Here is a 19,868-nt window from a genome sequence, read left to right on the forward strand (position 1 = left end):
CATTATATAATTACATATTTATTAATCTATTTATATAAATAAAAGAAGGGTAAACTATAAAAATAGTTACTTTTGTTTGTCTCAGATTACATTTTAGTCACTTATATTTGAAATGTTACGTTTTAGTCAGTTACGTTATTGTTTTGTTACGAAGCGGTCACTCTATTGTTAAGCTCCGTTACTTCCCTAATGGCGGTCCTACATGGCAGCCCATATGGGTTTTAAATGCCGACTTGGATGTCCTACGTGGCAATCCAAATTAAATTTATTTAATTAAAAATCTATTTTCATCCCAAAAATTGGACATTCAAGTTGGCATTTAAAACTCATTTGGATTGCCACATAGGACTGTCGTTAGGGAGGTAACGGAGTTTAACGATAGAGTGAACATAAATGTGATTAGGAAAGAAATCAAATTTGGGAGGTGATGATGAAACACTAACATTTAACCATGAGTTGATGCGTTAAAAAAAACACATTTTGTTAGGTCCACGATATACAACTATTTTTCTAAATACTCAAAATTTCGGCCTATGTCCTTTTGAATTTTTCTTGAAATTGGCTTGCTAATTTTGCCCACCTTTTTTTCAATTTTGCTAAGTTAAATGCGAATGTTTTTTAGGCATGTACAATACCAATTTTGCTAAGAAAATAATATCTTACTAAGCTATTCATAGTTTTAATCTTAATATAGGTTAATTCATTTGGTCAAACCATTCTATTTTCTATTAATTGTTTTAGTAGATTGATTTACTGGTTCATTAACATCAAACATTTCATTTATTTAGTTTAAAATTTTAGGTTACTTTCAACTATAAAAATTTTCATTTTAAACATCTAAAATAAAATGTTTGCAATTTAAGCACTCATATTATATAGTTCGGTCATTTTAGTCACTCCCATTAAAAGTACAAACAACAAGTTGGTGTGACAGCTAAAAATTAAAATAAAAATAAATTTAGCCCTAAACTTCTACATATTATATCGATTTAGTCAAATTTTTAAAAAATTAGCTCCAAAATTTACAAATATTCTCAACTTGAAAAACGGGTTATACGGGTTGTATTTTTATTTTTGGTGCCACCTACCAGTTACCCTCCTTCCTTTAAAAATTATTATTATTATTTTTTAATAACAAAAACCTTACACTGTCAGAAAAAGAATAGTGGTGCCGCCTATCTACCACCCTCCTCCAGCTTACCATTGCCCTAAATAATTTGGGAAAATCTATTTAGATATTTTTTTTATTTTTTTATATTAAATAGGTAAAAAAAGCCTGTATATGCAGCTTGGCTTCTTTCATTTTTAGGATATTGAATTTGTTTACCTTTAAATTTTGCAGCTGTTAGGCATTTTGTTTGTTTTTTGAAATCCGATGTCTCCGCCACTTTTTGGCGTGGAGGATGTAACTTTCCTGGGACGAAACGGTGGTGGGGGAGGGGAAGAGGAAATTTTAAAATTAAGATCAAATTGAGAGTATTTATAATTTTAAGGGTTAATTTTTTAAAATTATGATATAATATATAAAAATTGAAAGCTAAATTTATTATTATTTAATTACCATAGTAGGTTACCGTTTGTGATTTTAATAAGTGATCAAAATGATTGAATTATATAATATATGTGTTTAAATTATAAAGTTTTTATTTTAATGCCTAAAATGAAAAAAATAATCATTAAGTGACTACCTATATAATTTACCCAAAATTTTATGAAGGTTATATGCTGAAATTATCAAACTGATATTTGGGTGAATCCTTCTTTGCTATGCTTGTGATTTAAATTTTAGTATTTGAAAATATGATTGTTTTTTAAAATGTATTAAATTAAAGAGATGAAATTGGACTTTGTACATATCTTGACTCCGCTCCTAAACTTTGTTAAGTTATTTATCTGAATTATATTATTAATATTTGTTTTGATCGTTAATTATGATTTAGGAATGATAATGTTAATATTTGGGCAAATTACATATAAAAGTCTTATTTTTTAAAAATTTATCGAAATAAGCCCGGTATTTTATTATTTACCGGAATAGGTCATTTTCCCCGAAATCGCGTCCACGTCAGCGCGATTACTTACGTGGCAACAAATCGCGTCCACGTAAGCGCGATTTGCTGACGTGGAAGCAATAATTCATGAACAATTTATGTTTTTTAGCTTGGAAAACTTTGAAAGGCCATAACTTTTGGCTCGGTTGTCCGATTGAAAAGATTTTGTGTTTGATTTCAAATAACTTTTCGAGATCTATGCACTGACAAACGGCTGAAGGCGGTTTGCCGCAGTTTTGGTCGAAAAAGATCCTTTTTTGCCCCTAAATTTCAAATTTTTCAGTTTAAAATTGAATTTTGAAACATTCAAATCATTATTTTCCTTATTTATTTGAAGTAAACAGCGGATTTTTTTTTACAGAATTGTTGTATTATTTTTTCTGATTTGACACGTGTATGGAATAGGTCCGATAAATTGTTAGAACGTAAGATTAAGATAATAACAACATTTTTATAATGTGTCAATTAATTAGTTTAGTTTAGTTGGTTAAAATGCTTGCTCTTTTCCCTTAGTACCTTGGTTCAAATCTTGTTGGTAGTAATTTTGAATCTTTTTTGTACTTGTTGCATTTATTTTTTTAATCAATTAACTCTTCAATATTACATTAATATATATTATTAGTACAATAGTATAGACGGATTGACAATTTGAGCTACAATATTATGAATATTAACTACAATACATAATTTGAGCTACATATTATAGTAATACATTAATATGTATTATTAGGGGCAAAATACCAAAAAAGGGGCAAATTACACATAAAAGCCCTATTTTTTAAAATTTATCGAAATAGGCCCGATATTTTATTATTTACCGGAATGGGTCATTTTCCCCAAAATCGTGTCCACGTCAGCGCGATGTCAGGGGACGTGTCAGCAAATCGCGTGGACGTCAGCGCGTTTTGCTTATATGTCAGAAAATCGCGTCCTCGTAGGCGCGATTTGCTTACACGTCCCTAACATTGCACTGACGTGGACGCGATTTTGGGGAAAACGACCCATTCCGGTAAATAATAAAATACCGGGCCCATTTCGATAAATTTTAAAAAAATGGGGCTTTTTTGGTAATTTACCCTTAATATTTCTTAATTATAAATATTGGCGGATATGATCAAAACTGAAAACACACTACTAACTTGACGTGACTTTCTGCATATAGCTGGTGGGATTTTTAGGGTCTTACAAACCAACCAACAACAAAGATATATAAGAGGCCCTGCTCGCATGAAACCCAATTCTAATCCATGATTTTAGATGGGTCTATTACTTGCTCGACATTCAGTTTTAGAAAACAAGTTGGTCCATAATAACATTGAGTTCTTTTCGCATTATTCATCTTCACCTGCATCCAAAACAACTGCTTTTCTCTTTCGGATTTAGGATAATCAAATAGGGTATTATCTTTACATGTCACCCCCTTTTTTTGTCTGTCCTCATCTTCGCCTATATTTGGATGTCGGATAATCAACTAGGGTATTATCTTAAATTATATATATATTTGGAGGACCCGCATGTCAAATATAAATGTGTAACGTAGCCCCTTAAAATAAAAAAGAATTCGGATAACATAGATTGTCACGGCATGAATGGTGAGTTTCAAATACAGTGAAAACAACCATTTCTATCTTGATGGTGAGCTTTAAGCCTTGGTCATACATGCAGGCATTTAACGCAGATAAAGCTATAGGAGAGGTGGAGAATTAAAGCTGCCAGTGGAGCCTATGAAGCTATTTTTAAAGCACCCAGTTCAAGACTTGCCGGTGCAGTCTTAATTCCAAATTATTTTGCCCAAACCAACCTATTAATTATGTACTGGAACCCCTTCACATGGTTTGGGGGTTCACCATTGTTTTCTATGGCTGAAACTTGAAGGAATCAAAGTGAAAATGGAGACAAACGCTGGCTTGAGGTGACGGGTCCCAAATCAACATGTGCAGGGACGATGGGTGCTTCGCATAGACAAACACTGCTACAAATTTAGAGGTTTCTGAAATCAATGGATACCAACTCAGCAGGAAAGGAATCCCAGTTTTCGACGGTATTCCAAGACTATTGCTTTGATTGTGGGCCTACTATAACATATATCACATTATGTAAAGTACCCTCTGCAGAATTACCCCCCCCCCCCAATGATTTTAGTTTTACATCCCTTTAAACACTACTACAATAATGAAGTAACCTTTTCTTTGGACTTTTCCTTACTGTACCACAAAGAATAAAAAATGCCCATGAAGCACTTTGATGGGGTCTAATCTATAACCCTAGGAATTTTGCTTGAATGATGGAGATTGATATGTTATAATAGCAGCCCTACAACGCCCAAATAGTTTATCTTCTGTTTCTTTGTTCTTTTTTCCCCTCAGGTTTTGTCAAAACTCGCTTGAAAATGTTTACGAGCAGTACCAATGGACATACCCGACAATTTCCTGCAGCTAAAAAACAATACCCCTTCCCTTTTAATATGAACTCATGACCCCATGGATGTGAAATCTTGCAATGGATTGGGGATCACAGAGATTAAATTTTCCTTGCAATCAACCATCAACGTTTAGGAAAGGGCCCCTAAATTGCGTAACAGAGAAGAAGATTGAGATTATTGATGGGTACAAACAAGAGCCAGTTGTTTTCGTTGATTTTAAGGACCTCATTTATTGCACAAGAGAAATGCTGTTGAACCCCAAACATCTTTTCTCTTTGGGTGGATAATTTTGGTATCCATTTACAACCTCAGAACAATTAATAAGCACCTAATCTGCAATCACAACCGACTTTTCATATGGTGAAACAACACAAGTTGTCACTCACATGTGTACAGATGTGTTCCTCAAATTACCAAAGTGCTTAAGACTGGAACCGTTGTCCTGTCCATAATGTTCATATTATTACACCGTAAAGGAGCATGTGAAGGCAGAAAGTTCCAACATAAAATTTCATGATAACTACTTTTCGAGTGATAACATTAAAAACCCACGATTGGTCATAATTATGAATGCCATCCAACTTAGAAATCAAGACCTGGTTAACCAAAATCCCATGAATCCTGAAATTTATAAATGTCCAATGAAAATGGACAGGAAACTGAAGATGGGAACTTTAGTGGATGGGACTATTACCCACGTGGAAACTTTCGACCTTTAGCCGCCAAACAACATGAAAACATCTAATCTTTCCACCAAAAACCCACACCACACAGTATATTTTCTTCATCTATCTTCATCCTTTAATACCCAAAATACCACTTGCTTGAAATGTTGTACTCCTCACAGCTTTCCCCTCTAGTTTTGTTTGGAGGCCTAGTTTTGGGAATCCACCTACTCAAAGTTGGATAATACAGTTATTAAGGACATGATTTTGAGCTTATATTGCTTCTCATTCAAACATTTGAATAAATAAATAACAAAACAGTACAGCAAATTGCTTATTCTGTTGGCTCCACCACAATCTTGTAAATGATAAACACCCTGTTTAACAGGCTCTGGTTATCTATGATTTGATGGAGATGCAGGCATGATCTTAGTAAAACTCCTTCATTTGCTGCCATGGTGGATCTTGATCAGGAGGACACTGCACCCACCACTCTTAACATGTCTGCTAAAAAGAAGGAGCTTATGTCCACAGCCATGAAGAGAACCAGCGAGTGGTATCATTACTATATAAGCATGAAATTCATAAATTGCTTTTCAGATAGGAAAAAAATGGTAAGAGAACTGATGTATATAATTTGATTCTTCTTTGTTTTTTGTCAGGATTTTCTCTCAGGAGATACCCAGTGATGTCACGGTTCAAGTTGCTGGAGTTTCATTTTCACTTCACAAGGTAGAATCCAAGTACTTTAATTCTCATACAAACAGCCATAGCATGTATATCATAATCATTTCTACCTTTTTGTTTGCATGTCCTGCTTCAATTGCAGTTTCCATTAGTCTCTAAGTGTGGATACATAAGGAAAGTGGTATCAGAATCCAATGATGCTGATGTTTCAGTCATAGTAATTCCTGATGTTCCGGGCGGAGCGGAATCCTTCGAACTTGCGGCTAAATTCTGTTACGGGATAAATTTTGAGATAAACACCGAGAATATTGCGGCGCTACGTTGCGTGGCCGAGTACCTTGAGATGACCGAGGACTATGCGGTCGGAAGCCTTGTGGAAAGAACTGAAGCCTTCTTGAATGAAGTGGCACTTCAGAGCCTAGCAGGAGCAATTTCTGTGTTACATGCTTCCGAGAACCTACTCCCCATTGCAGAGGAAGTTAAACTGGTTGGCCGGTGCATCGATGCCATAGCATATTTAGCTTGCAAAGAGAGTGGCAATGATATTGCAATGTCTTCAACAATCTCTAACTCGAAAACGGTGGTTGATTGGTGGGCTGAGGATTTGGCTGTTCTTCGAATTGACATATTCCAACGGGTTCTGATTGCAATGATAGCGAGGGGATTTAAACCATATGCTCTTGGTCCTGTGCTTATGCTCTATGCTCAGAAAGCTCTTAGAGGTTTGGTGAGACCCCCATGCCTACATAATTCAGTTGTTTACCTGATATGCTTCAAAATGTAAAGTTGAAGCTGAAGCTCCTTCTTCGTGCAGGAAATATTTGGAAAGGGGAGGAAGAAAATCGAGCCACGACAAGAACACGAGAAGAGGGTCGTCTTGGAAACCATAGTGAGCCTTCTGCCAAAGGAGAAAAATGCAATGTCTGTAAGCTTCCTAACCGTGCTGCTTCGAGCAGCAATTTATCTCGAAACAACCATTGCTTGTCGACTCGATTTAGAAAAAAGGATGGCCTTGCAATTAGGACAGGCTGTTTTGGATGATCTCTTGATTCCTGCCTATTCTTTTACTGGGGATACATTGTTTGATGTGGACACAGTACAGCGGATCATGATGAATTACCTTGAATATGAAACTGATGGTTCTCATTTTGGCTACAAAGAAGAAGATGGCTATATTTCTCCCCCACTAAGTGACATGGAAAGGGTGGGAAAGCTAATGGAGAGCTACCTAGCCGAAATAGCATCTGATCGTAATCTCCCCGTCTCGAAATTCATCGGTCTCGCTGAACTCATTCCCGAACAATCGAGGATAACAGAGGATGGGATGTACAGAGCCATAGATATCTACCTCAAGGTACAGTCTTTTATGTAATTACCCTCATCTTAACATTCTGCTGCAACTTTTTACTCAATTCAATAATTATATATACTCTAATCCTATATGAGTACAGAAAACAACACCATTTGTTCATTATGAATTAAGTTTGAACACATTGCAATGCAAAGGTGATTTTGAAGCAATCTCATATAAAGTGAATCTGCTTTGTAACAGGACTGTTGGAACTATCATATAGAACCCTTTTAGCTTTCATTGATTTGAGAGAATAGTATCTTAGTCTTATCCACCTTTTCATAATAATTGACACTTGACAGGCTCACCCCACTATAACTGACTTGGAGAGGAAGAAAGTTTGCAGCCTAATGGATTGCCAGAAACTCTCTCGGGAGGCCTGCGCTCACGCTGCGCAAAATGACCGTCTTCCTGTCCAGACCGTGGTTCAAGTTCTTTACTACGAACAACAACGCCTTCGAGACGTCATGAACGGAAGCATGTCAAGTGGAACTTCCCCTTCCATATCTTCCAGAGTGAATTTATACCCTCCAACAGATATCCACCCAGTTTCGAATGAACTTTCGAGCTTGAAACGAGAGAACGAGGACTTGAAACTAGAGCTAGTAAAAATGAAAATGAGATTGAAAGAAATAGAAAGACCATCATCCGCTGTTCCGTCAGCAGCAAGCAGTCCTATGGGAATTATTGTGCCATCATCTGATAAGCCTCCTTTGCCAAGAAAATCATTCATGAATTCAGTTTCTAAGAAACTTGGACGCCTTTATCCTTTCGGAGTTCCGCCTTCCGGTGCCAAAGCTCGAACAAGACCTAGCAAAGATAGGAGGCACTCCATTTCTTGACACATTGTTTGGTTTGCCACTATCTGTACTTTTCCAAAGTGTTCCTATGTCTGGTGTTTTCCCTCTCTTTTTTTTTTTTGTTCTTTTTTCTTCTGGGGTGCTATCTATCATATTCATGTTTGATAAATACATTATTAAAAGCATGGTGGTATGAATCTCAGCATTTGGCTGTTTTTAGTTTCACCAAAACAGGATAATATATCCATTCAGAGTATATTTCAGGACAAATCCTAATGTTTTAATCATAAGGGAACAGCTAAAAGAGAAGACGTGGGGAAATGTGAAATTGTAATTGTAAATCTGAGTTCAGGTTTAAAATTAAGAGTACATCGTATCTGACAAGTCTGTTGGAAAAAAGATAAGAAAAGAAATACTGAATGCAGGGTGTGGGGTCTTTATTTGAATTATTGACAGCTTTAGGATAAATGAACTTGGGGAAAGAAATTGTATAGCTTATGGGGCAGGCTACCAAGTGGTACCACGTTTTGTCCGAGGCAAAACCATCAATGATGTTTAAAAGATGGGCTCCCTAAATATTCAAGTTTCATTGGTCTCAGACTTTTTCAACCAGCATTACACATGCTCTTCAAGGTAACCAAAATGGCTTCATTTGCAGGTTCTTTGTTTGACCCTTGATGGCATGTTGCCACTTGCCAGGGCAAACCATGTACGGAAACTCTGTTTCCAAGCATCATTCAACATATATTCAATTTGAGAAACTTTTGTACATGTGAATATTCCTGTTATAAGCCCTAAAAGGTGCTTTGCAAATACAATAGAGTTGAAACTATAACACCGGCTAATATAGCAAAGGTTGATCAAATTAAAGAGAATTAATAAAAAGGTGTGCTGTGTACTCAAAAGTCTTCCCCAAGTGGAACTCGGAAATGGACTGATTTGAAAGTGGAGCTCAACAAATTAGAGGGTTTTTTTGCAAGTCAAGGAAACAAGTGATCTTTACAAAATACTCCATTGCTAAAAAAGAAACTAAGAAGAAACTTCCACACAAACATCAATCACAGGAAATTAGTCGATAAGAAAAATCTAATCATATCGACTTGGATGATAGTTTCTTTTTCTTTTTTGTTTAAGTCATATTCATGCTTAGAACTTGGAAAAGCCAAGGTGGCTGTTTTAATCTCTCCTGTCTCAACTGTTCTTCAAGATCAGTGTTGTTTTTACTCCCATTTGGGTACCCAAATGTCATATCAGTGACCTTGAAAAGTCCCATCTGCTCCTTTCCAGTGAAATCTTCCCCTGTTGTGCTTGTCTTCTTCACATGACTGGATTCGGTGGAAGAAGAAGAGAAGCTCGGACCGGAATCCGAAGTTCGAGGAGTCCCATGTTTCTTCCTCGGCACGTACCTTGTGGGGCCTAAAGTAAGCTCAATCTCGCTCTCATCTATGGATTCTAATATTGTGTTACGACCATAGTCTGGTTCTGCAACAACATTGTTTGACAGATGATCACCCTCAGCCGCCGGATGTTCCAAGTCAAGTCTGGTTCTTGTATTTTGATGCATATTGATATTTCCATGGTGATAATTATTCTTCAAGCTAAAGTTTCCTTTAGGCCGGCTGCTTTCCATGCTTTTCATCAATGTCTTCTGGATTCGATATAGACGATGCAGTTCGTACACCTGAAAAACAGAACATTGCTTCAAGCTTAGAACAACAAATACAGTTTTTTTAAAAAAACAAAATATATATATACCTGTTCTTTGAAAGTTTCTTCATGTTTTAAGATAGCCATCCTCATATACTCCTTATCGTACGGCCTAAGAAGATTCCCCATTGGAGTTTAATGTTGCTTGAAGAATACCCCGAATATGTAGGATGAATAGATTTGGATTTGGATTTGGGAAATGAATAAAATGATCCCTTCTTTCCCAAGAAATTTGATAAGAAAGTAGATCACATAACAATTCTGATAATCAAATCACCTTTTTACTATTCCCACCTGTTAAAGTGAGCCCCCAAAAAAAAAGCTGAGAATAAGGTTGTTGATTGGTAATGGATTGTTTATTATTGAGAGGAGAGAAGGGGGATGAATGGCATGAATTAATGTTTTTCCAGCACTAAAAATGAAAGTATGATAAACATCAACCACTTTTAGTTCTAGTATAATTTGTCTTCTTCTTCACATGTTCTTTGGGCCACCATTGATAAATCTTCCATACAAAATATCTTCCATTATGCAGCCTTGTCTATAGGTACATTATATATCACATGTGGTTTCAATGCCCTTCTTGGTTTCTTCTTATGTCTATTACTTTTTCTTTCACACATATACTAACCTTTATATAACCGCATTTACAAAATAATAATAATCCACTATAAAACAATCCATCTAAATGGATTTTCGGTACCTAATTATTATGAGTATACGAAATTAATAGGAGTGCAACACAGTTAGATGAGTATGTATGTATGTATGTTTTAAAATATTCATTTCATAGATTTAGATGTATTAAACTACACTAGCATCCATGAAAGAGTTGATGTTTAAATGAAATTACATACATTTTGTATGTGTGTATATATGAATTTCGTTTAATTAAGAGGAAAAAAATCATTACTTTCATGGATCTTCTTAAAGTGATTGTTTAAGAAGGAAAAATATGAAAGCCGGTGATAACAAAGTTTAACAGTAGGATCATCATATTCACCATGTTAAAGAGCAACTCCAAAAAGAAAATAATAAAAACCAAATGGCATATATATCAAACACACAATTGAACATCCAAATTCCTTGCTTCCGAAAGTCAAACTCAACCTAATATTTTATGATTCTTATCTCTTTTATCCTCTTCTTGTTGCAATGAAATCATGCATCAGAAAAGAGAAAAAAAAAGGGGAGGGTTGTAGAGAATTGAAGTGCATATTCTGACCTGATACAAATTCTTGAAGAGGCTACCAAATTATGAAGAATCACAGCAGCTAAACCAGTTGAAGTTGAAGAAGATGAAGTAGAGAGAAATTGAGTTTTGCAAGGAGAAAGAGAAATCTCGAAACCTTAAGTTGAGCCAAATCTAGGTTTTGAGAGAGAAAGAGGATGAGCTTGCTCTCTCACAATATTCCCCATCAGTATATACTGCAAACAAGGTCCAAATAAACTATAATATTTTGATATAAAGAGAGAGAGAGAGAGGAATTTAAGAATCTGGGGTGCATTCTTGGGTTTCAGGCATGCCAAACAAATGAGAGTGTTAATAGCCAATGCAATTCAAGTTTTGTGGAAGATGCCTAAGACAGGTCCAGCAATGCACTTCATTTATAAATTATTTTTATTAACATGTAACAGGATTTGCACATATCTATTATCTATATTTCTATATTAGGGTTTTTGGGGACAATCATCATAAAATAGTTGAGCTGCGTTTGCTATGGTGTGTGATTCACATGCACCCAAGAATTCTATATCCCTTCTAACAGTTGTCTCCTCCATTTTATAATTTTTTAAGAAGAAGAAGAAGAAGAAGAAAAAAAGGTTAGTGGAAACTGATATGATGAGGGAGGTGTTCATGGCCCCTCCAACAATTACATCCCTGCCGTACGATAAGGGTGGTTACCCTTAACAAAACCATCATAAATTATTCATCACACCCATAGCCACAGGATCAAAAAGATCTTGTTTATTTAGTATCAGATACAGATATCACAATTAACAAAAATAGCATGCAACCCAGATGATGATGGATCATTTGGATCTGAGTTGTTGGATTCGATTTTCAACCCCACATTCAAACAATGATTATAGCCGTTAATTAGCCATGTGAGGAAGGTTGTTGCCAAAATCAATCAAACATATCCGACGGTCCACATAACTGGATGAAATATGGTACACATTAAATGTACTTATATATGTATAACCTTTTATTATTATTATTATCATTATTGCATATGCAGCAGGTTTCTGGATATATAGAAGTATTTTATAGATCTCTCTCTCTCTCTCGTCATTCTTTTATTTGGGAAATTGCTTAATAAATAATTTATGTATTTGATTATTTGTCACTGTTGTGCTATAGCTGTACATGGTACAGACTGGAAGATGATCCCTTGAGGGGACCATATAAATGAAAAGATTAAATGGATTTTGTTTCTAGGAATATTTATCAATATAATAAAAATGAAATCTTATCAACAGCAAAGGATTAATGTGTTTATATTAATCATAAATTTAAAAATATTCATTATAATCAACCTGGTTTAATATAAATAATTTGAACAGTCAACTAAATTTGAAATTTGTCAGAATTTAACAAAAGTAAAATCCCATTCTTATCTTGAAAAGGAATCATAATTGGTGAAATTGTGTTTATTTATAGGAAGAAAAAGGGTGAGAATGGGGAAGCACGCGTTGCTGGTAAGGAGAGGTGCAACCGTATGGGGTGGTGGGTCCATTGCTGAAAAGGCTGAAGCAAGGGGCCACCCCAGAGGCTTATGTTCTTCTGTTGTCATTTAGGTCCCACCACCCACCATTTAAATAAAGAAATTAATTACTCTTTATGATAGATAACAACAAAAGAATTGTCAAAAATTTCAGGCTTCAACAGTATTCAGAAGGTGCAGATTTTTTAGTCAGCAAAATAGGGGTACATTTACATTTACAAGATGCTATCTCTCTGTTACCCCCACCCATTTGTGTTTCACCTTCTCACAAAGCAATCATCATTGATCCAAAGAACATCAGCATTTTTGCAGAATAACATATTCTTCAACTTAATCTCTGCTTCTGAGGATTATCAAATGATGGAACCTAAATTTAATTAAAGATTTGAAATATAAATAACTTTTCTGCACTTAATTGGGTGGGCTTTGTGGACAAAATCTTGCACCAAAGTTATAACACATGTGTCTGTTTGCTTTGATTCGGACATTCTATTTGATTTGATCTGATGAGTGTGAAACAACATGACTGATCAGTTTCCCCAATCAACTCTATCTTGTCGGATGAATTTTATCTCCATTTAACATGATGTAAAAATAATTTATATTTTTAATATTTAAATTTAAAACTTTTAACTATTTTTTTGTGTACAAAAAATTAACTGTTGGATATATATATATTAAATATATAGAGTATTTTAAATTGGTATGGTCGGTTTGAAAATTTACATGCATGACAAGACAATTGGATTATTAAAATATTAATTATTTAAATAATTAAGGAAGTGTGTAAAATTACTTTGTATATATATATATATTCTAATTAAAACTATATCTATCTTTACAAAACAAAAGATTAAATTACTCTTTTTTTTTTAAAATCATTTAAAAGATGGTCACAAATATAGTAAGAACTTTTAAAATGAGAACCATGAGAATTATTTTGTTTTTAACCCTTAGATCAAAATAAATTAATCTAAGCCTTAAATTTAATATTTAATCTACATTAAAATAAAGAGCACAACAACCAACCTTTTCCTTTTTTTTTCTTTTGGAAAAAAATTAGAAGTAGCCTTACAATGGGATTGAAAGTAAGAAATTAATGTTATCAAGATTAAGCAATTTGGGTATTCGATATTTACTTTTTTTGATATTTAAGATGTTTTTTTCTTGGTTGATGAAAAACACTCAAAGAATTTCATAAAATACAAATGAATACCGAATACCCAAAATTTTAAAGTGAAATTCTCTATAATTTTTTTAGGAAAGAAAAACAAATACCAAACACCCAAATTGCTTAATATTGGCAACCCTAATCTCTTACTTCCTTTTCATTGTAAATTTGCTTTCAATTTTTTTTCTTCAAAAAAAATTAAATGTGAAAGTAAGAGATTATCGAAATCCTTTTGTTCTTAAAACTTATATTACATGGAGAAAAAAAAAGTAGGGATTGTGCTCTTTATTTTAGTGAGTAGATTAAATCTTAAATCTAAGACTTAAATTTATTCATTTTGATCTAAAAAATTGAAAACAATTTGATTATCATGATTCTCATTTTAAGAATTCCTACACCTTAAAAGATTTTATTCAATAATTAGTACTAATCTCGAATCTTGAATTCAATCTTTGAATGATTTTTTTCCTATTCTTCTTATAAAAATGGTTAAATGATGATCTAAATCTAAAAACTAAGTGTAATACTAAATTAACTTGTATTAAACTTAGCAATATTTTATTTATTAAAAATAAAGAAGATTACATTGGTAATCACTCAACTATAAATAATTTTTTAATTACTCAATTATGAAAAATTATATAATAGTTGCTCAATTATTTAACTTTCTTTTTTCTTTTTTGGTTACCAGCAATTATCTTCTAATTTAACTGTTGTAATTTGGCAGGTTTAAAATTTGACATAGTAGCAATTTTAACTCTCAATATTTACATAATGTGAAATTTGATCTTTTTTATAGTTTTGCTTTTCTTTATGACATTGAGGGTTAATTTTAAAAGAATAAAAAAAATAAAATTGTTATGTTGGATTTTTAGGTGTTTTTATTTTTTATATATATATTTTCAATCAAATTTAGCTCAAAGGTAAGGCCAAAAATTTTCTTTGGACGAGCCGAGATAAAATTATAAAATATTGGAGGAGTCAAGGTTGTGTTAAGATGCTTCCATTACATTATTAAATTTTTGAGAGTGCCAAAAAATGTAAAATTTTCATTTATTCAAAAACTAAAGGATATAATTTGAATGATTTATATAATGGGATGGGCTAAATGGATATTTTCCCATTTAATCAAGGGGCCCTTGCCTACTCCCTTGGCTTTGCCATTGATTTAGTTGATAAATTTATTTAGCTTTTTAGGTGAAAATGTCATAAAGAAAATTAAAATTCTAAAAAAGACCAAATTACACAATATGTAAATGTTGTGTATTAAATTTGTTAGGACTAAATTGACACAATATATAAATGTTAAGGGTTAAAATAGTTATATGCTCGTTTTAAAAGATGTCATGTCACCTTTCCGTTAATGATTTAATAGCTAATGACCAAAAATAAACAAAATCGAATAATTGTGTGATCATTTTGTAACTTTTTTATAATTGACTGACCAAAACAAAAATTTACCCATAATTAAGTGATTGAAAGTGTAATTTACGTGGGAAGAAAGAGTTATAAAACAAATAAATAATGATTTAATGTATAAGAAGACATGGAAACTGCATAAATTGTGATTTATTGGAACATGTTAAACATGAATTATTGGGTAGAAAAGATAAAAACTAAGTATTAATGAATGATTAGGCATTAATTAATATATTAAGATAGATAATGATGAATGATGGTGGAATCTAACCATTATTTTATGGTTGCATATCAGTCGGTGGAACAACACGCCATGTTCCTTTCTTTTCATTAACGCTTAATACTTTACGGATCTACTTCAATTATTGTCTTACACAAACAAATGAAGCACCTATTGTCTTTTGAGACCAACAATTAGGATTAACAACATTTATTTTCAAAATTTTATGCGATATCATTATATATATGTAATATTATATCAACTTTCTGTTTCTACATAATATTAATAAAAAAATTATGTCATTTTAAATAATGCATTTAACGAATATTGTTTAAAATTAAAATTTCAAATTTTGAAAAAAGATATGGACTTAAATATAAATTAAATCACAAGTTATACATAGTATGATACTAACAACGAAAATTAACTCAATACATTTAACTGCTATTATTTGGGTCAGTACTTTAATTTCAAATTTTGAAAATTAGAACGATAAACATTGATAAAATTAGAATACGAAGACTAAATCTGACATTTATTTTAAACGTAGAGCATAATAGTATATTATTGAAATAGTTATTTTAAAGAAATCAATGTAAGTAGTAATAATGATGATGAAAAAGAGAAGCTTTTGTTGTTTTCAGCCTCAACAACCAAAAATTTCAAACAAGTCTTAAAAATATTGCTGAATTCAAGAAAAAGAAATAAAACAAAATAAAATTATGTGTGCAAGAAAAATGGGATACTAAAAAGGGGCATGAAACATTGAAGAACCGAACCAATTAGGGAAACAACATGATGTGGATTAGACAACAGCTTAGGGTTAGGAGTCAGATCTCTCTCTTTTTAATTTTTGTATTTAGATAATGGGGGCTGGCTGATGTTATGATTTTGGATACATTGTCCGATCCAGCCACTACTTGCTGTCATGTTGAGCTTAGCCACACAAACTCATCGTGTCTCTTTGTGCCTTTATTTTAACATTTTGCCTTTTCTTCTTTCTCTATTTTTAGATTCGATTGTATGTAGGTCCCCATCCTTTTAAGCCTATGGAAAATTGATTTCTTAATCTTGTAAGTCAAGGAGAGAAAATTACAAGACACCTACAACAAGAAGAGTTCAACTATTCTTTGCTTTTATAAACAGGCATCAATGCTCAGCTCAGCTCATCAAATCAGAATCTGCATAAGTTTCAATCCATAAAATGATCTTCCCACTCACTGCAAGTGTTGGTTAAGTTTAGCTGTTTATTTAGCTCACTTTTAAGCATCGGAACTGTAACATTAATAGGCAAGATTCGGTTTGGTATTTCTCTCGATCCGATCCTGCATACAATGAGGGAAACATAACAAGTGCATGACAGGAGCAAGTACCATTGGACCACCTCGATTGAGATATCAGCCTTGGGGTTGGTCATCAAGACAATGTTCCACCTCCTTAACCGCTTTTTGTTCCTCCTACAAGAGCAAATGGCTTCTATAAAACCATCTTCTCTATTATTTGCGCTATATGCCCAAACAATATCCAACTAGAAATGCAGAAAACACGAAAGGTTCGAGTTCTGCACTGGCATGCCATAAAAAGGAGAGCAGACTGATCTCATAAAGGTACGAATGACGACTTTTGCAATGATATGATTCAAAAAGTCCACAGGTATAGGCGTAATGAGAAATAAACACAAAAAGTGAAAAACATCCATCTCATGTAAGGATATACAGAGCTTCGCACAACGAATTATTTTCAGCATTCAAATGCACTGCTCTCGATATAAGTTCATTTATGCTGGCAGGGCAATTAACTACCGCATAGATGCATTTATCAATGTAAAACAATGACAAACCACATCAGAGGGAAGGAAATAGTAGATAATGAAAGGTCATATAACAAATTCAACAAGATCAAGCTGAAAGCTAAAATATATGCTTTATTATTACGAAAATATGTCTTCACTTAACTACAGCAACTATAGGTAACAGGTGGAGATAATTGCTAACCTATTTCTAACAGGTAGATTTCTACAAAGTGTCAATATAATTGGATTTCTCCATGTTAAGCTGTCAAACCTCGAGGATAAATCAGAGCCATGACCTGTATACAACCTAATTGGCTTGATCCAAAACCCCCTTTCGCCTTCTTTATACTTATTTACTTCATCCGTTCTAAAAAATGGAATAATCAAGATCAATGTTAGAGCATACTTCGTAACTGAAATAACTCAAAAATTGCTCTAGCACCGGAACCTGGTTCAACTCAGAACCAATGGATAGTGAGTTCCGGCTCACTCTTCTGAAGCATGCAGGCACACCTTCTCAAGTTTTGTTGGCCAGTCCACCCCAAGGAGAGGGGAGTTTATTTCCATTGCAACTCGAAAGTCTAACATTGATGCAGAAATGGACCCATTCTGTTTTTGAGCATATCCCAAAGGCCGCATCCCGTTCAAAGAGACTGTGGACCAATTGTGACCTTGGTCAATAAGTTTCTGTCCGGACCTTGAACCAGCCAATTCCAAACAGGGTTTTATCAATCTCTTCATGGAAACATCAAGGCTACTGTTCAACAAATTGGCACAATCTACTGACATGTTTAATCCCTCCATCTCTAACTTCTTTTCCAACCTTTTTCTCAAAGAACCTGTGTCAGGTAGTTCACCTTTGCAATGACATGTCTCAGAAGCGGATGCTAATCTGTTCCATGGCACTTTTCGCATTCCTTTAGCATTCAAAGATATGCCAAGCGGAGCTCTAACAGGACTCCTACTGTGAATGCTTGGGCTTCCTGCAACTTGATCAACTTCCTCTCCTTCTTCGAAGGACATAGGTGGTCTGCTACCCAGAGAAAGCAACTCGGTAGCACTTTGCTGTTCTTGAACTCTCGGAACTGCATCTTCACAAACAGTACCACGGCTCTTCCCATGAGGCCCTAAAGGACTTGGATGGTTCTGATCACGGAGATTTGTAGTCCTTCCCTTACGAGGGGATTGAGGAAAGTCTTTGCACATTGACTTAAGATTACTTCTTTGATACCCATTCGCCGCTTTAACACTTAAAGCACCTTCCAATTTGTTCCCTGTTGATGGATGATTCTTCGAAAGAGAAGCATTTCTAATAATCGATCTGAGGAGATGATTATGAAGACGAACATTTTCTCTCCCAATTATACCAATGCAGAGCCTATCAAACTCGGGTTTCCCAATCTTAAGACTCAAAAATCTAGTGAGCAGATTAAAGTACTTCTCAGCTTTTATAGGCCCAATCTTCCTTTCAATCTGAGATTTCAGCGCTAAAGTATCTACTAGAGAAAAATGCCGTCGACCCGGCATTTCAGTTTCCAAGTTCATCACTATCATCCAAAATCTAAAATTTCAGCCAAAAAACAAAAAAATCAACTTCCAAATAAAAATCCTACTTAATTATCAATCAAAACCACCACCAAAACCCCCATGTCATCCTCTAAGATAGCAAGACGGGACCAAAAAATACTAAAATTCAAACAAAACAAACAAAACCCAGATGAAAAACTGCATTAAGAATAAGTAACTTCATTTAACTAATAAATCATTCAAAAACCACAAATCAAAGAGAAATCCAGAAAGATAAATCTACAAAATTTGAAACTACCAGTCTCAAACAAAGAAACAGTAAAGCAGTAATGGTAAGCAACGGAAAAAGAAAATGTAAAATAGAAACAAAGCAAAACCCACCTGAATTAAGGAACTATATAACTGAATTCAAAGAAGTTGAACTGAATTTGCAGCAAAAAAAGAAAAGCATTATTAATCAATCAGAAGCTTGTGAAAGTAGAGAGCAAAGAGATTAGGGCAAGAAGCTTTGAAAGCTTCTATTGGAGTGATCATGGTCAAAGAAACATGCGCGTTTTGAAAACGAGTGTAAACTATGCTAAGTGCTAAGCTGGTTAGCTTTGGGTCGAATGTTGGATTGTCCAATCAGCGTCTCAGTTTTTGAGTAATTTAGAATTAAGCCTTCCGAATTTAATGCAGTTTCCGAGAGGAAAAGTAAAATATCTATCAACAAAGGTCAAAGCTCCATCTATTTTCAATAAATCCAATTTTGACGAAAAATATTTTAACTAAAAGAAAAAAAAAAAGTGCAGTATCGAAGCAGCATGAACAACTAACTTTTTATTTTTATTTTAAATTATCTATTTATTAATCAATACAATATCTAATAAGAAACAAGTTATTAAATATAAGGAATTTAAGAAAATTTATTTGATGTAATTTTTAGACAGTTAAGTAAAAAAAAGTGTTATTTTTAATTTTATTTTGGAGTTAAAAAAATTATTTTCATTAATAATACTTTGACTTAATGGTAAGATTTAGGTTTTGGAAATTTGGAGTTTTATTATGGGTAGATTTTTACTTCAAATTTTATTATGTTTTAAATTTCATCACGTATAAATCATGTTTAAATTTATTCTAATCATGATCTAAATATATTTTAATCTAGAGATATTCATAAGTTGATTAACCTGTCCGATTCAATCGACTCAACTAATTTTTGGCCATGCTTAAGTTTAATTTTTTTAACCTCATGTTAACCCTACCCAACTTAATTCACTCTTCCAACATAATCATGAACATGAACAACAAGGGCATAAGTTTCATTGACACCTATCAATAAAGGCTT

The 19,868-nt window shown here is 33.6% G+C and overlaps 3 protein-coding genes across 4 annotated transcripts; 1 reads left to right on the forward strand and 2 right to left on the reverse strand.

Annotated features, from left to right (window-relative positions):
- Nucleotides 1-5,139: 5,139 nt before the first annotated feature.
- Nucleotides 5,140-8,195, forward strand: LOC107913269 (BTB/POZ domain-containing protein SR1IP1). Its single transcript, XM_016841801.2, has 5 exons — nucleotides 5,140-5,694; nucleotides 5,801-5,870; nucleotides 5,968-6,552; nucleotides 6,640-7,179; nucleotides 7,479-8,195. The coding sequence occupies exons 1-5, from the start codon at nucleotides 5,594-5,596 to the stop codon at nucleotides 8,016-8,018; spliced, it is 1,836 nt and encodes a 611-aa protein (XP_016697290.1). The 5' UTR covers nucleotides 5,140-5,593; the 3' UTR covers nucleotides 8,019-8,195.
- A 733-nt stretch (nucleotides 8,196-8,928) lies between these two features.
- LOC107913270 (uncharacterized) lies at nucleotides 8,929-11,516 on the reverse strand. Of its 2 annotated transcripts, XM_016841802.2 has the most exons (3): nucleotides 10,909-11,513; nucleotides 9,732-9,977; nucleotides 8,929-9,657 (listed from the first exon to the last, which is right to left on the reverse strand). In XM_016841802.2, the coding sequence occupies exons 2-3, from the start codon at nucleotides 9,810-9,812 to the stop codon at nucleotides 9,106-9,108; spliced, it is 633 nt and encodes a 210-aa protein (XP_016697291.2). In that variant the 5' UTR covers nucleotides 9,813-9,977; nucleotides 10,909-11,513; the 3' UTR covers nucleotides 8,929-9,105. The 2 variants fall into 2 exon arrangements, with proteins under 2 accessions (XP_016697291.2, XP_016697292.2); XM_016841803.2 differs by having other exon boundaries at nucleotides 9,732-11,516.
- A 5,610-nt stretch (nucleotides 11,517-17,126) lies between these two features.
- LOC107913271 (uncharacterized) lies at nucleotides 17,127-19,266 on the reverse strand. The gene is made up of 2 exons (XM_016841804.2): nucleotides 18,923-19,266; nucleotides 17,127-18,575 (listed from the first exon to the last, which is right to left on the reverse strand). Exon 2 carries the CDS (start codon nucleotides 18,566-18,568, stop codon nucleotides 17,501-17,503), a length of 1,068 nt encoding a protein of 355 aa, XP_016697293.2. The 5' UTR covers nucleotides 18,569-18,575; nucleotides 18,923-19,266; the 3' UTR covers nucleotides 17,127-17,500.
- Between the last annotated feature and the right edge of the window lie 602 nt (nucleotides 19,267-19,868).

This window comes from Gossypium hirsutum, chromosome D11 (genome assembly GCF_007990345.1).
Source record: "Gossypium hirsutum isolate 1008001.06 chromosome D11, Gossypium_hirsutum_v2.1, whole genome shotgun sequence".
Lineage (NCBI taxonomy): Eukaryota > Viridiplantae > Streptophyta > Magnoliopsida > Malvales > Malvaceae > Gossypium > Gossypium hirsutum.

What these genes read in the sequence shown, in the direction of transcription:
- LOC107913270 (XM_016841803.2), bottom strand. Translation starts at nt 9,812, where the DNA reads ATGGGGAATCTTCTTAGGCCGTACGATAAGGAGTATATGAGGATGGCT. An exon ending in AAGAAACTTTCAAAGAACAG is followed by an intron (nt 9,658 to 9,731) that starts GTATATATATAT and finishes TCTGTTTTTCAG; the next exon opens with GTGTACGAACTGCATCGTCT.
- LOC107913271 (XM_016841804.2), bottom strand. Translation starts at nt 18,568, where the DNA reads ATGATAGTGATGAACTTGGAAACTGAAATGCCGGGTCGACGGCATTTT.
- LOC107913269 (XM_016841801.2), top strand. Translation starts at nt 5,594, where the DNA reads ATGGTGGATCTTGATCAGGAGGACACTGCACCCACCACTCTTAACATG. An exon ending in ATGAAGAGAACCAGCGAGTG is followed by an intron (nt 5,695 to 5,800) that starts GTATCATTACTA and finishes GTTTTTTGTCAG; the next exon opens with GATTTTCTCTCAGGAGATAC. An exon ending in CCATAGATATCTACCTCAAG is followed by an intron (nt 7,180 to 7,478) that starts GTACAGTCTTTT and finishes GACACTTGACAG; the next exon opens with GCTCACCCCACTATAACTGA.